The sequence below is a fragment of the Candoia aspera genome, chromosome 1 (assembly GCF_035149785.1).
Source record: "Candoia aspera isolate rCanAsp1 chromosome 1, rCanAsp1.hap2, whole genome shotgun sequence".
Lineage (NCBI taxonomy): Eukaryota > Metazoa > Chordata > Lepidosauria > Squamata > Boidae > Candoia > Candoia aspera.
The window spans coordinates 72438698-72454034 of NC_086153.1; the positions used below are offsets into that span (position 1 = coordinate 72438698).

The 15337-nt window shown below is 37.1% G+C and overlaps 2 protein-coding genes across 5 annotated transcripts in view; one reads left to right on the plus strand and one right to left on the minus strand.

Moving 5' to 3' along the window:
• B3GALNT2 (beta-1,3-N-acetylgalactosaminyltransferase 2) overlaps nt 1-13583 on the plus strand; it is a 36776-nt gene extending 23193 nt beyond the window's left edge. For 2 of the 4 annotated variants that reach the window (XM_063306628.1, XM_063306612.1), the window contains 5 exons: nt 3816-3999; nt 5918-6043; nt 7886-8045; nt 9134-9190; nt 11195-13583. In XM_063306628.1, coding sequence (XP_063162698.1) covers nt 3816-3999; nt 5918-6043; nt 7886-8045; nt 9134-9190; nt 11195-11329 — 662 coding nt within the window. In that variant the 3' untranslated portion in view covers nt 11330-13583. Of the gene's footprint in view, nt 1-3815; nt 4000-5917; nt 6044-6669; nt 8046-9133; nt 9191-11194 lie in introns of those variants that run through there. The other 2 variants (XM_063306605.1, XM_063306619.1) reach the window with 2 other exon arrangements.
• Nucleotides 12363-15337, minus strand: part of TBCE (tubulin folding cofactor E) — a 32775-nt gene continuing 29800 nt past the window's right edge. Inside the window, exons 14-17 of the mRNA XM_063306594.1 lie at nt 15218-15286; nt 14068-14127; nt 12819-12910; nt 12363-12570 (exon numbers count right to left, since the gene is read on the minus strand). Coding sequence (XP_063162664.1) covers nt 12478-12570; nt 12819-12910; nt 14068-14127; nt 15218-15286 — 314 coding nt within the window. The 3' untranslated portion in view covers nt 12363-12477. The remainder of the gene's footprint in view (nt 12571-12818; nt 12911-14067; nt 14128-15217; nt 15287-15337) is intronic.

Below are 15337 nucleotides of genomic sequence, written 5' to 3' on the forward strand. Positions count from 1 at the left end.
ATTTTATTTCCGCCTAATTCTTCATTGGCTTTTGTACTTGACTGCACAAGTTTATTGAACTGATAAATTACCTATGTTGTTAGCTGCCGCCTAGTCGTTTACGACTTATGGTGACCCTATGTATAACAGAACGAAAAGCTATGGGTCTTGCGCAGTATGAGGGAGATGGGCAGTGATAAAATTATGATAAATAAATAAATATGCCTGTCCTAACAGTCAGGAAACCACGCTGAGACGAGGAATAGGTCTCTAGTGTTTATTACTACTACATAAGACAGAAAATCCTAACAAACTGAAGAAGTGTGGGAAAAACCCAGACAGATAAACCCCAAAAGTCAAGGCGGGTCTGTTCTGTGTCTCTTTGAATGGCTGCTTAACTCCTCGGTACTACGCATGCGTTTTCTCCCGTGGATAGGGGCCCCCTCCTGCTCACCATCAGTACTCACGACAATGCCTGAATGTTCCAATGTTTGCATCCATTGTCGTGGCAATTGCATCAATCCATCGCATTGAAGGTCTTCCTCTTTTCCGCTGGCCCTCGACTTTACCAAACATGATGTCCTTTTCAAGCGATCGGTCTTTCCTGACGACGTGCCCAAAGTATGAGAGTCTAAGCCTAGTTACCTTCGCCTCTAGGGAACATTCTGGTTGTATTTCTTCTAAAACTGATTTTTTGTTCTTCTGGCAGTCCATGGTATTTTCAGTAATCTTCACCAACACTACGGTTTGAATGCATCAATTCTTCTTCTGTCTTCCTTTTTTAATGTCCAACTTTTATAGACATACGTGGCAATTGAAAAGACCATGGCATGAGTCAGACGCACCTTTGTTTTTAAACTGACTTCTTTACTTCTGAAAACTTTAGATATGTCTTTGATGGCAGATTTTCCCAGTGCAATACATCATTTGATTTTTTGATTACTACTTCCCTTGGTATTGATCGTTGATCCGAGTAGAATGCAATCGTTGACGACTTCAATTTCTTCTCCATTTATTGTGACATTGTTCGTTGGTCCATTTGTGAGAATCTTCGTCTTCTTCACATTCAGGTGTAGTCTGTATTGCTGACTACCATCTTTGATCTTCATCAGCAAGTACTTCAAGTCTTCTTCATTTCCAGCAAGCATAATTGTATCATCTGCATATCGCGGGTTGTTAATGAGTCTTCCACCAATTCTGATACCCCGTTCTTCATACATTCCTGCTTCTTGAATTATTTGTTCAGCGTACATATTGAATAAGTAGGGTGAAAGTATACAGCCTTGCCGCACACCTTTTCCTATTTTGAACCACTCAGTGTCACGATTTTCTGTTCTAATGACTGCCTCTTGATCCGTGTACAGGTTCCGCATGAGTACAGTTAGGTGCTCTGGAATTCCCATTCTTCATAATATTAGCCATAACTTGTTATGGTCCACATAGTCAAACGCCTTTGCGTAATCAATGAAACAGAGGTAAACATCTTTTTGGTATTCTTTACATTCAGCCAAGATCCATCTGACATCAGCAGTGATATCTCTCGTACTGAGTCCTCTTCTAAATCCAACCTGGACTTCTGGTAGTTCTCTATCAATGTAAGGCTACAAACGTTGTTGAATTATTTTCAGTAAAATTTTGCTAGCATGAGAAATCAACAAAATTGTTCTATAATTTCCACATTCTGTTTGATCTCCTTTCTTTGGAATGGGCATGAATATGGATCTCCTCCAGTCAGTTGGCCAGGTCGTTGTCTTCCAAACTTCTTGACATAAAAGAGTAAGTGCTTCCACTGCTGCATCTGATTGTTGAAGTATCTCAATTGGTTATCTATCAGTTCCTGGAGCCTTGTTTTTTGCCAATGCCTTCAGTGCAGCTTGAACTTCTTCCTTTAGTACCAATGGTTCTTGATCATATTCTACCTCCTGAAATAGCTGATCATTGACTAATCCTTTTTTATACAGTGATTCTGTATGTTCCTTCCATCTTCTCTTAATACTACCCACGTCATTTAATGTATTGCCCGTAGAATCTTTAAGGATAGCAACTCGGGGCTTGAATTTTTTCTTCAGCTCTTTCAGCTTGAGAAATGCTGATTGTGTTCTTCCTCTTTGATTTTCTAGTTCTAGGTCTTTGCATATTTCATCATAATATTTTTCCTTATCTTTTTGAGCTGCTCTTTGAAATTTTCTATTTAGCTCTCTTACTTCATTCTTTCTTCCATTAGGTTTAACTACTTGGCATTTAAGAGCAAGTTCCAGAGTTTCACCTGACATCCATTTGGATCTTTTCCTTCTTTCCTGCCTTTTTAATGATCTTCCACTTTCTTCACATATTATGCTCTTAATGTCTTCCCACAATTCTTCAGTCTTTGATAATCAGTTTTTAGTGCATCGAATCTATTTTTGAGGTGATCTCTAAATTCAGGTGGGATGTTTTCTAGATCATACTTTGGTACTCTTGGACTTGCTTTAATTTTCTTCAACTTCAGCTTGAACTTACAGATGAGCAATTGATGATCTGTCCTGCAGTCAGCTCCTGGCTTTGTCTTAACTGTGTAATCCATCTGGCGAGGTCCATTTATATAGTCGACTGTGTTGCAAAAAGTATTGCAAATAAATAAATCATTGGTCTTACAGAATTCTATCATGCGATCTCCAGCGCCGTTTCTGTCACCAAGGCCATATTTTCCAACAACTGATCCTTCTTTGTTTCCAACTTTTGCATTCCAGTCGCCAATAATTAACAAAGCATCTTGATTGTGTGTTCAATCAATTTCAGATTGCAGCATTTCTAAAAGTTTTCAATTTCATCATCTTCAGCATTCATGGTTGGTGCATAAATTTGAATAATAGTATTAACTGGCCTTCCTTGTAGGCGTATAGATATTAGTCTATCACTGGTGGCGTTGTGCTTTAGAATTGATCTTGAAATATTCTTAATGATGAATGCCACACCGTTCCTCTTCGATTTTTCATTCCCAGCATAGTATACCATATGATTGTCAGATTCAAAGTGGCCAATGCCAGTCAACATCAGCTTAACTAATGCCTGAGATGTCGACCTTTAGGTGTTCCATTTCATTCTTGACAACTTCCTATTTTCCTTAATTCATACTTCGTACATTCCATGTCCCAATTATTAATGGATGTTTGTAGCTGTTACTTCTCATTGTGAATCGTGTCACATTAGCAAATGAAGGTCCCGGAGGCTTTACTCCATCCGCGTCACGAAGGTTGGCTCTACTTTGAGAAGGCAGCTCTTCCCCAGTAGCCTATTGCGTGCCTTCCGACCTGAGGGCTCATCTTCCAGCACTATATCGCAAAACGTTGTGTTGTAATCCATAGGGTTTTCATTGGCACGTTTTCGGGAGTAGATTGACAGGCCTTGCTCCCTAGTCTGTTCTTTGTCTGGAAGCTCTGCTGAAACCTGTCCACCACAGGTGACCCTTTGGTAGTAGTACTACTGGTGGCAGAGCTTCCAGCATCATAGCAACATGCAAGCCACCACAGTATGACAAACTGACAGGCGGGTGGTGGAAATTACCTATAGTAGCATAGTTTTGCCTTTCACTGAATGCATCTGCTGATCAAAACAGAATCTGATAGTGAAATTAATTCCTTCTCCATTTGCACATCCCAGATCAGATTTGGAGGGTTGAGGGACTCTGTGGCTCCACATTTCAGTGGAATGGGGAGAAGAACAAGAAATCCCATGGTACAAGGACATCCACTCATGTAACATTCGATGTAGTTCAAATGAAGTATATCAGAAAGTCTTCAGTGTAAGGACTGTAGAAGATTGTAATGTGAGATAGCCTTTTCCTGCTTCTATTTCAGAAGGTGAGATGCTTTTGCAAACCCTGCAGAGTCGCTCTGAAAGATTCGTGCATCATATGAACAAGCTAGAAAAGGAGGATGCCTTACTGAAGGAAGAAAGCAACACTTATGATGATATAGTTTTTGTTGATGTTGTTGATACATATAGAAATGTTCCAGCCAAGTTACTGAATTTCTATCGATGGTAAGCTGGCATGTGGGGTGGGAATATCAGAGAGGTTTTATTTGTTGATTTCTGGTATAGAAATAATCAACACTTTGACACTGAATACCTGCAAGCCTGAATGAAATGTAATTCTGTTCCCTTTCAAGGCAACCAGTATTATGTAGAGAATAGAAAAAGAGTAAGAAATAAACAGAATAAAGGCAGGAGTAAAAAGAAGAAAAAAAGGAACTTTAACTAAATTTAGTTCATGCCAACATCATTTACTGTAGCTTCCCATGCCTTTCTATTCTATCAAACCATCCCTGCTTCCTTCACTGTGTCCACCCACTGCTTCATACATTGCCTTTTGTTTAAACTTCTCATCTCTCTCTCTCTGAAGATCTCACCAACTCCATCCAACCACAAATTATTTGGTCTTCCCTTTCAATCCATTCACTTTTCTTTCATATATCTCTATACAACTACCTCTGTACAACTTTCACTTCTATGTATCTATTCATTAATTTCACATCATGAGATCAAACCACCTTTAAACCTATTATATATTTCCTCTTATTTTGCCAAACATACAATATATCTATTTTTCTTTCATCATTATTTCATGCTCTTTACCAATTACTCCTTTTACATTTCAGGTCACAATCTTCCATATGCCATGGTTGTCAACTGATGAGCCCATGAATATTGCCCTCTACAACCCAATCATATCTTTGGTCAGTTGAGGTTTTCACATAACCCTTTTTAGTTAAGATAGTGAAGGTATAAACTAGGTGTAGCCTTAGCTGTACCTATGCCACATGTGCAACATTCCCTGCTGAAGTAAGGATAGTACTGGTCAATTTAGGACATTTTGGCTGGTATGTCACAAGCACAACCAAAGCCAATTTTTATCCCAAGCATGCTCACACTATTTTGTGCAAACTAAGATGTACCCAAAAATTAGTTTGCAAAACCACATACTGTTGCCTACATCCCATTCAGGTGGAAGTACAGGCAGTGTACTGGCATACTTAGGATTCCCCAAGAATAGATGTACATTAAAATGGGCCCCAGGTTAGTTTATTCCTGTTATAATTGACTGGGCTATAATTGTACATCACAGAGGCACCTGTTCCCCAGTGTCTGTAATATTAATATTAAGCTATAAGACTATGCAAAATGTTCGAAAGGGGCACTTTGTAAAGCACATTGATGCAAGCAGAGTACTCCCCCAAGTCTTAAAAGCTGCCGCATTCTCTTGTATGTTTGCTCAAATGCTTTCTCTGGCTGTGCATATGTGTGCATGTAGTTCCATCTACCAGTAAAGCAAAGCAGCTCTGTGTATGCATTACATACACTAGGTACGTGAGGAAAATACTCCAGCTGTTTCATTTGGGTCAATGTGCTCTGTGAAGTGGTCCATTAAAATACTTTGCACAGTCCTAATAACCCTTCTTTCTTCCCCAGTTCCCTCATTTTTCTTTTAAATTGTGTGAACTTTTACAGTCCTTGGTTTTAAAAATCATTGGTAGATCTCTCTCAAAAGGCTTCTGTATTTAGGCTTATCAGCAAGGTTAATGATCAGTTTCCTTTTCTTTGCTCCTCTACTAAATGTAGCCTTCAAGGATTCTTAAAGACGTTTGAGAGCTGCTGGTTACCAATGCTGGAATAAGCTTCTATCCTATTGTTTAAAAAAGGGCCAATAACAGTGTGGTTTTCCTTCTGTTGCAAGGCTGTTCTTTCTTTCTTTCCAGTACAGTATAAGAATGAGATATTCTGCCATTTGCTATGTCACAGTTTAATATATTCTTAAAATAAGATGATTGTTTTATTTGCCACTATGGATTTAATTAAAATCTTTATTAGAGTAGTTGCGATCCACGACAAAAAAGCAAGCATATTAACAAATACTTTTTAGATGACGACGATGATGATGATTTTGATAATTTTGATATAGGACTGTAGAAGCTGCAAGTTTTGATGTATTGCTGAAGACAGATGATGACTGCTATATAGATTTAGAGACAATATTTAACAGAATAAAGCTTAAAAACTTGGGCAGACCAAATATCTGGTGGGGAAAGTGAGTATCATTTTACAATATATTGTGTTGTTATTTATAGTTAGTGTAAAGAATTTCATAGTAATCAAAATAGATGCACTGCAGTTAAAGAGAGTTGACTGTTGAAAGAGAGAAAGGGAAAATCTTTTTAACAGGAAAAAACAAACATTTTAAACACTGAAAATATGCTTGATTTGTTCTTTTTGTGACGTACCACTGGGAAGACATCAAACAATGATTAAAATGTTGTTTTAAGAACCTTGTTTCAAACTGTCTTGCTTTGTTAACCAAACTACATTGAGCTATTTTGATTGGTTCTGCATGTCCATCTATAGGCTGTCAGAGTCCAGCCCTGTTGGATTGTGACTCCCATCCTCCTCCATCCTGATAAATCAATGGTTTCACTGGCTGTGGAAGATTCAAGTTTTAGAACAACATATACAGGACATCTAGTTCCAAGAAGTGTGCATGTGTATACTCACTTCGCAAGTTGTGATTATTATGATTTGTTCTGATTAGAAGAAGATTCCAATAAGGTGCAAAAATATGACGGGTGTTTAATCAAGGAGTTGGAAGGGACCAAAGCCAAAAACTTGTATTTCTTTGGCAGGCTTTTTTCTCTCTTATGTTCTCCTTTTTCTTCCAAGACCTGTTTCTGTTTTCCAAGCAGTAAGCTGCTGGTAAAGGACAAATACTTATCGGAAGTCTGAATTTATCTCTCGCAGAGGAACTTTGAAGCTAAGTGCTGGAGGTTTCCCGGTCCTGACTCGCTGCTGTGTGCAGATCCTGACAGAGAGAGTGAACAGGAGTATGGTGAAGCCTCGCTTCACCTGACAAGACTGAGGGGAGGAGTTCTGTGGTTCAGGATTGTCCATTGCATTGCTGAGCTTGATGTAATTTGTGCATTGGTCTAATTTGCCTCAATTTACATCAGTGGTTTTCAAACATGGCGACTTTAAGATGTGTGGACTTCAGCTCCCAGGATCCCCCAGCTAGCATGTCCTGTTTTAACTTTTTTCAAGAATGGTGGGCCAGCAGCACCCAACCTGATTAGTAGTTGGTTAGGAGACTTCTAGAAAATTCTGAGGTTGTAGTCTAGACTGTGGGAAGGAAACAAAAATCTCAGCAGAAGGCAATGGCAAACTACTACTAACATTGCTAATTGTCTTGGAATAGAGTGGAAAAGAATTCCAAATAATTGAATTATTCCTTCGGGATCTTAAACCTGCCTACGGAATTTACAAGAATAATACTCCAACATGCCTTTATTTATTTTTCTTCCTCTTTGGATTGTGTATTTTAATTGAAAATTTAAGTAATAGGTTTTACCCCAAGGTTAAAACATGGTGATGCAGATACTGTTCCTCTGGTACATATGAGTTAATAGAAAACTAAGAAAATTGACTGACCTAAAACACTCAGAAATACTAAGTTTACAATAGAGTGACAGTGAAGACATTCTTTTGGGGGGAGAAAAGATACTTAAATAATCTCTGGAACTGTTCTGTGCTAGTCACTATCTCTCACACTATAAAATGCCCACTGAAATGATGTCTTTTGGCCAACCTCTAAAAGCCAGGAAATGAGTTGCACTCTTCTGTTACTTAAGCCTTTTGATGAATTATTAAAGGGGTCTACTTATCCGCCCTATAAAAGAGCAAGAGGCAAGCTGGGGAATAAGCACATCACTTCTAAAGAAATGGACAAGGCAATTTAAATGTCTGTTTGACAGTGCTAGAGAAAGGACTTAAATCTGCTAGTCAAGCCTGTGAAAGAGAGCTTAGGAAAGCTTCCTCAATTGCACAGATAGGTTAGAGGAGTATTTATTAATTTTGTATGAAAAGAATGATGTTTTGGTTTAAGTTTCAGATTAAATTGGGCAGTTGATCGGACTGGGAAGTGGCAAGAGTTGGAGTACCCAAGTCCTGCGTATCCAGCCTTTGCTTGTGGGTCTGGTTATGTTATTTCCAAAGATGTTGTAGAATGGCTAGCAAGCAATTCTGAAAGACTCAAGATATATCAGGTTAGTCTTTTGACAGGTGGGGAGGGCATGTTTAGAACGAAGCAGGATTCTACCTACTGAATAAATTAGATCATAATAAAAACCTAGCTGATATTAGAGTAATTTTAGAGATAAGTTGTCCTAACAACCAGGAAACACACTGAGACAATGAACTGGTCTCTAATATTTATTGCTAGTACTTAACAGGAATCCTAACAAACTGAAGAAGCGTGGGAAAAACCCAGACATATAACCCCCAAGGGTTAAGGCGGTCCCGATCTGTGTCTCTTTGAATGGCTGAACAGTTCCTCAGTGCTACGCATGCGCTTAACAGTCTGGATGGGAGCCCCCTGCTCGCCATCCTTACTCATGACATAAGTAGCCCCTTCCAGAGGTTCTTTGTGCAAAATTTCACATATTTCCTCTTTGTTGTAATGTAAACTATATACAATTAGAATAATGGAAACATTTGCACATGTGGTAAGAAGGTGAATGGGTGGTATATATGGAATTCTGATTGAAGACAGAATTTTCATATTATACTAAACCAGTGTTTCTCAACCACACCAATTTTCAGTTATACGGACTTCAACTCCCAGAATTCCCCCAGGCAGCATGCTGGCTGGCTGGATTCTGGGAGTTGGTCCCACATCTTAAAGTTGCTGAGGTTGAGAAGCACTGCACTAGACAATCTTGACTTATCCCCCCTCCCCAAAAAGCTATGCAGAATTAGACCCGATTAATACTTGCATGAGACCATAGGAAGGACTGGGAAGTTGAAAAAACCCAGAAGGTGTCAATGGCAAACCAGTTCTGTATTGTTGCTCAAAAAAATCACAGCTAAATCTATGAAATTACTGGGAATCTGCTGTGACTTGTGGGAGTCTTTTTCTTTAAGAAGGTGCTTAACTTCTTCATTATGCTTCTCTTGTCCTGTATAGGGTTGTTAGGGTATCTGTAATCTAAAGAAATGTTGTAAACATAGGTGTTTAAAAAATAAAACAGAAATTATTTTATGAAGCATGTGCCTTGTGTAGCCAGTTTCAGTTCTGATTTTTATTATTTACTGCACTCCTTGTTTTTTGTTTTGACTTAAATTATACGCTTAGGGTGAAGATGTGAGCATGGGTATTTGGATGGCAGCCATTGGGCCAAAAAGATACCAGGTAGGTGTTACTATAAGATTTTCAGAGTGGAATTTCTGAATAAATCTGTATGAGTCAAGGCAGTAACTTTTACAGACCCCTAGTGCACCCCCAACATTTAAAAATAATACCCTGAAATCAATTTTGTGAACTTCTGAAATACATATTTAAGGGGAGGAGTCATGAATGCCTCAAGAAGTGCCTTTTCACAGATACTGACTTATGCTTGTGAAAATGTATGACATCAACTGATAAACACTTCAGATAATTTTGTCTTACTACCTAAAATAATCCCCCAATGATTAATCAAATAAAAGGTAGATTTAAGGCAGAGTTCAGTACTTTCCAAACCAAATTAAATTTCCAAACTTGTTTTTCAGTTGGCCTTTCCCTCTACTCCAGTCTCCTGGCAAATTGCTTTGAAACCTGAGTAGTTTCAACAATTTGTAATACAGTAAGGAGGAATCAAAAGAAGAAAAATTTACTCTGCCAAATTCCTTTAATTGCTTTTTTAAGGCAATTAAAAATACTATAGGAAGAAACATACAAATAACTTTATATGTAAAATGTTTAGACTAAATTTGATTAAATTACTCAAAAGGCCCTTCCTTCTGTCAAATTATTGTTGCAAATCAAGTATAGATTTGTCTATCAAATGTTGTATAATAGTCCATTTATTTATATTCCATGATTGAAGTACCCGTAATGGTGTGTGGATAAATTCTGTATGCTAAATTTATAGTAGGGATGTAGATGAGAGGAATTGTTAAAATTCAAAGCCCTACTGTGGACTAGATCCAGCTTCCTGCTCTCTGTATACTAAAAGAAAAGGTATTCCATGAGAATATTGAAGAGAATGGTATTTAAAATCTAGTATTTGTAGCCCTTAATATGGGATGTTATGATCTAATTCTCCAAAAGAGGTATGTTTTCCAATGTCCACAATTCCATATTTAAATGATTATTACTAGAATCAATGTAACAGCTGCTCAGTGAAGGCACACCCACTCAAAACTTTTCCGTTTTTATTGCTGAGTGTTATCAGTGTTCATTGTTTGACCCGGTCTTTTCCAACAAGAATATGTATTCCTGGAATACTGAAGAGACTTACTGATGCGTGGCCAGACCTTTATGTATTATCTTTGAGAAAGAATGTATAAAGTAACTTACAACTGAAAAATGTCTCCAACTGAAGAACAGTTTAACATTTAAACTGTTTAAACATATCATAAGAAGTTAACATATCATAAAGAAGACATATCATAGACATTATCATAAAGAAGTTGACTGAGAACAGTGCTGTGATTAGCAGAAATGATTGATTTGTCAAGAAAAAGCCTTCGCCAGACTAACATCATTTTATTTATTAGGTAAATTCAATAAATTCAGAAAAGCTGGGGATGTAATATATCTTGATTTCAGCAAGGGACTTAAGGATGGACTGTTTATCTATTAGGTTGACCTTCCAACTCTATGATATTAGGCTAAATTCTTCAACTTGGAAGCTTTGGGCAGGTCCGTCTCTTTCAGCCCAACCAACACTGCCTTGAGCTCTTGAATGCAATACATAAATACATGAAATTTATACATATTACCCAAATTAAGACTTGTATCTCAAGAACTTCATCTTTATTCAGGCAACATCAAAGCTAGATTTATTCTTTGACATATTGTCCACATCTTAAGGAATTCATGTGTGGTTTTTGGTTTTGTTTTGTTTTATCCAGCTTTTTAAACAGCTTATGGAAGGACAGTGCAAAAATCATGTTTTGAATAAAATATTGCCTCTGCCTTTCTTTCCTTTCTTCAAATTGTTTGCTTACCTTGCCAGAACCTGCCTAAACTTTGAACAGATCAACGTATATAATTTGGATTCTTGCCTACCTGTTATTTTTTATCTTTATCTCTATAAATTATGTATCCCAAGAGAACATATATCTAAATCAAGTCTCCTGAAACTGGTTTTGAAGGTATGCCTGCAATGGTGTAGCAGTGTTTACAGTATCTTGCTTTCTCTTAAAACAGGACAATCTCTGGTTATGTGAGAAGACTTGTGAAAGTGGTATGCTGTCCTCTCCTCAGTATTCTCCAGAGGAGCTTGCAGAGCTTTGGAGAATAAAGGAACGTTGTGGAGACCCCTGCAAATGTGAAGAAAGATGAAGGGTGGCCAACGCTCTAAGGAAAACAGTAGAGAGGAAAGGAAGGGAAGGCCCCCAAAAAGACGTTCCATCAGCCTCCTATATAGTCTGTTGCTGGTGACAAACATATGAGTATGTTGCTAGCAGATTTATGCTTCTATTTCACTGGTTACATACAGTGTATGTTCATTTCAGTATGGCAGTGAACTACAGACAAGCTTCACACATTTTTCAAAGAAGTGGTTCATGTAGATGATTTGTCTTGTGTGAAATGGCCCTTAGAGCTATGTTTGCAAACATATCCCCTTTTTAATAAACGGATACATTTCATTTTTGAACATACTTTTACGAAACCAAATATAAATATGAATTCTTTATTAATGTATTACAGAAGTAGATGAACTTGACTCTTCATGCATTTAGTGTATACAAGAGCAAGGGACTGAGGCTAAATTGAGAAAGGCAGATACAATACTGTACATATTGCATAATTAAACTTGCACTTCTCTGCCCATATGCCTTGCTGTAGAAGTCACTTAACAGAGGCAGACTGCACATGTGTTGGCTTCTTAGGAATTGTGGATCAGATGGATGTTTTAATTTCTGTCTGTTTCAAAAATGAGGGAAACAGTGCCTCTTGCTGGGAATACTGATATATTATCACATAACTTCTGTAAAGAAGGAAGTTAGATGCTGTAGTAATTCCATTTATCCTCTGTGTACTTTCAGCCAACATGTAGAGGGACTAAGACAGCAGCCCTTTCTCCCATATGCATATTAAATACTACCTTTTTTTTTCTGTTAAGTGATTTTTATGCTTTCTGGTATTCTGTGGCTACTGGGATGGGTTGGTAATGAAATACCTCAGCTTTTAATTCTCTCAGATACGTTATTTGTATAGTAGTGAGTGGAAGGTTTGTTGAGAGTCCCACTGATTTCTCTAAGTTACTAGTGTAGCACAAATGAATTATTTTTATTTGAAGCTGGTAAAAGCTTTCATTTTCTCAGAGGCGTGATTTAAAAAAAAAGAAAAAAAAAGAACACAAAAGCCTCTCTACCAAACAGTGATATGTTTTTATAAAGGTTTTCCCCAACAATACAATTAAAAATCAGCCTATAAACTTTGCTAGCAGTGTGCAAGTATTCTTCAAAATGTATTAAAGGCAGCTTTTACCATCGTACTAGAATGCAGTCTTCATTTTCAATAGAGTAGAACTGCAAGGGCTTTAGGTCATTGTCCAATTCAAATTCCTTGCCTTTCATCTAGGATAAGAAAAAGATTCAGACAGGTATTAGATTTCCACATTTTAATCTTGTATATTTTTAAAAGACTAAGATGGAATAAAAAGGAAAGGAAGCTAATCAATCTCAAAACGGTAATACTGCTTTTCTTTAAAGAAATCAATCATCCAACGTTAGAGTGCAGTGTATTGATTTTAGCAGTGTAACAAGTTGTATTATTCTGGAAAGTCTCGATTCATGTATTGTTGCATTACTGAATTTGAGCTTACTTTAGAACTTTCATATGATAGTTTCAGTTCTGAGCCTGGAATTTTAAGTAGCCGATACAGCAATCCTTTGACCTTCTGGATAGTCATAGAATCTGTGCATTAGAGAGAGAATTATTTAATTATAGATAGATACACTGGATGCCACAGCACTTGAAGTTCTAGCAAAAGTTGATCCTGAAATAGATTTGTGGGAGTTGAGCTCCTGCAGTTCAGAGGAACCAATTATTAGAACAATTTAAATCTGACATTGAAACAGTACTCCTACTAAACAAACCGTACCAAATTAAAGTCTCAACTTTATATCTACAACACACTGACTGACCTAAGTGACCTTCAAAACATTGTTTATGGCATTAGCTCTTTTGTATTTTAACACTATGAGTGAAGCCTTTTCCTCTGCAGAAAGACTTTGTGGTATGAGGTCCCCAAATCTTTATGTGCTAATTTGTCCAGATTACCATTAACCTTATGCACTTGTATTTCAAATTAATAACATGAACATGAAGGTGTATTTTTATAGTAAGAGTTAAAGGAGTAAAAGTATTATAAATCTGACCCATCTAGAGATCAGCTATGCTGGGTAATTTCCCCCTTATTTCATTTAAAGCTTTATCTGAAGGTACAGCAATAGTGAGTTACTCCTCTATTGTCAAAAATGTACTTTAAAGTATTTTTCTATTAACTTTTTGAAAAAGCTGTATCATTTTATGCAACTTGTGATAAATGTGATTTTTATTTTGAATAAATACTTTTCAAAATACAAGGCTCAAATGGTTTTTGAGTATCTCATTATTCTAATAATCCATTATCAGTGCAGTGGAACAGAGGGAATACATTTTTTTACTGGACATTTTACTGAAAATGAGCTTTACATCTCTAAACAAAATGCACCTCTCCACTGACATGAAAAAAAAATTAGGGACAGATGTCCATTTTCTTTTATACATTATACATAAGAATCTATGTGGACATACAAAGAAACAATCCTTATTGATACAGAAAAAATCTAATTAGAATACTCTGGATTAAATGTACAATAGCCTATTTTCTCTGTATTGATTTCTCTTGTTCTGCTTCAAAACAGATGTTGGCTTGCATTACTTTTGAAGGCTAATGCATTTGCAATGACTTTAATAGGAAAAAAATATTTTCAAGAGTGTTACCACCCTCCTTACTGCAATATGTATAAAAATGACTGAAATAGTTGTACCGTGCAGAAAACATGGAATACAGACATTATTTTCCTTACCTGGAAGTTTCTTCTCTATGGGCTTCTGATCAGCTTTGTCAGGGCACATAAAAGTCAAAGCTTAAGAAATTAAAAAAAGAGAAAACTAACATAGTACAAATATTCTATAAACAAAGTGGTTGAATCTAGAATTTATTACAGCCAAAGTACACCTAGTGAAGCCAACTGAATAAAGTAGGCAAGAGTAACATTTCCCACTGATTTTAATGAATTTAGTTTATCACTGAATTGACTCAAATACAAATATCTAAGGGGGAAAGCACACATTCATTTCCATTCAAACCTTGATGCACGGACTACAAAAACTGGAGGGCAAGCGAGCATCTTTAAGGTAATATGCATGCACTGGTTTGCTGATAACACTTTGGCATGTTTAATTCTAACAAATTTTATCAGGGAATCATGCTCATAGTGCTTATGCAATTGGCCATTTCACAACAAAAGTTACTCATGCATGATGGTTGCAACACAAGAACTACCTTTAGATCAAAAGCAGAAGTCACAATGCTGATTGTGTTATAAAATTAATATATCCACCCCACCCCCAAACCATTCCTATCTTACAAAGAGTAGGGCTGTGCAAAGCATCTGAAAAGGGTGCTTTGCAACATGCATCATGGTTGGTAAAGCACTCTATCAAACAGTTAAGCAATTACATCTTCTAGAAGGATTGGGGTGGTGGTTTCAAAGACTTCTGTCTATTCCAGGGGTCAAACGGGGGGTAATTACCTCCAAAGGGTAATTTGGGCATATTCTGGGGTAATGGAGTAATTTTTAATTGCTTGTTTGTGAGCCGAGGATCCAGTTTGCGACTGCCACTGCTGAAACGCTTGCGTAAACAACTGTCTTCTTTCTTTCTGGAGGTAATGACACTTAAGACCAGGAAAAGGGGTAATTGGGTCAAGCAGTTTAAGAACCACTGGTCTATACAATCACACCACTGCTAATTAAGGCACGTCTGCTCAGCAGGAATCCCAAGTATGTATGTAGAATGCAAACTAGATACGAATAATAGCTATGGGAGTACATTGTAGACATCAAAGTAATTTGCATTGCTAGGAAAACTTAATCAGCATTGTTTACAGATACTTAACAATTTCTCAGCATAGTATTATATATTTAGATTAATTAGTATAAATTTGTGTCTTACTGAGCAGCTGATTTTTGAGAGAGAAAGGTTGTTCTCTTTCCATCTCTCCATCTTCTGGGGCACCATAGACTGTTGAGAGGGAAAACAATAACGAAAGTATATACTAAGCCAGAACATTGC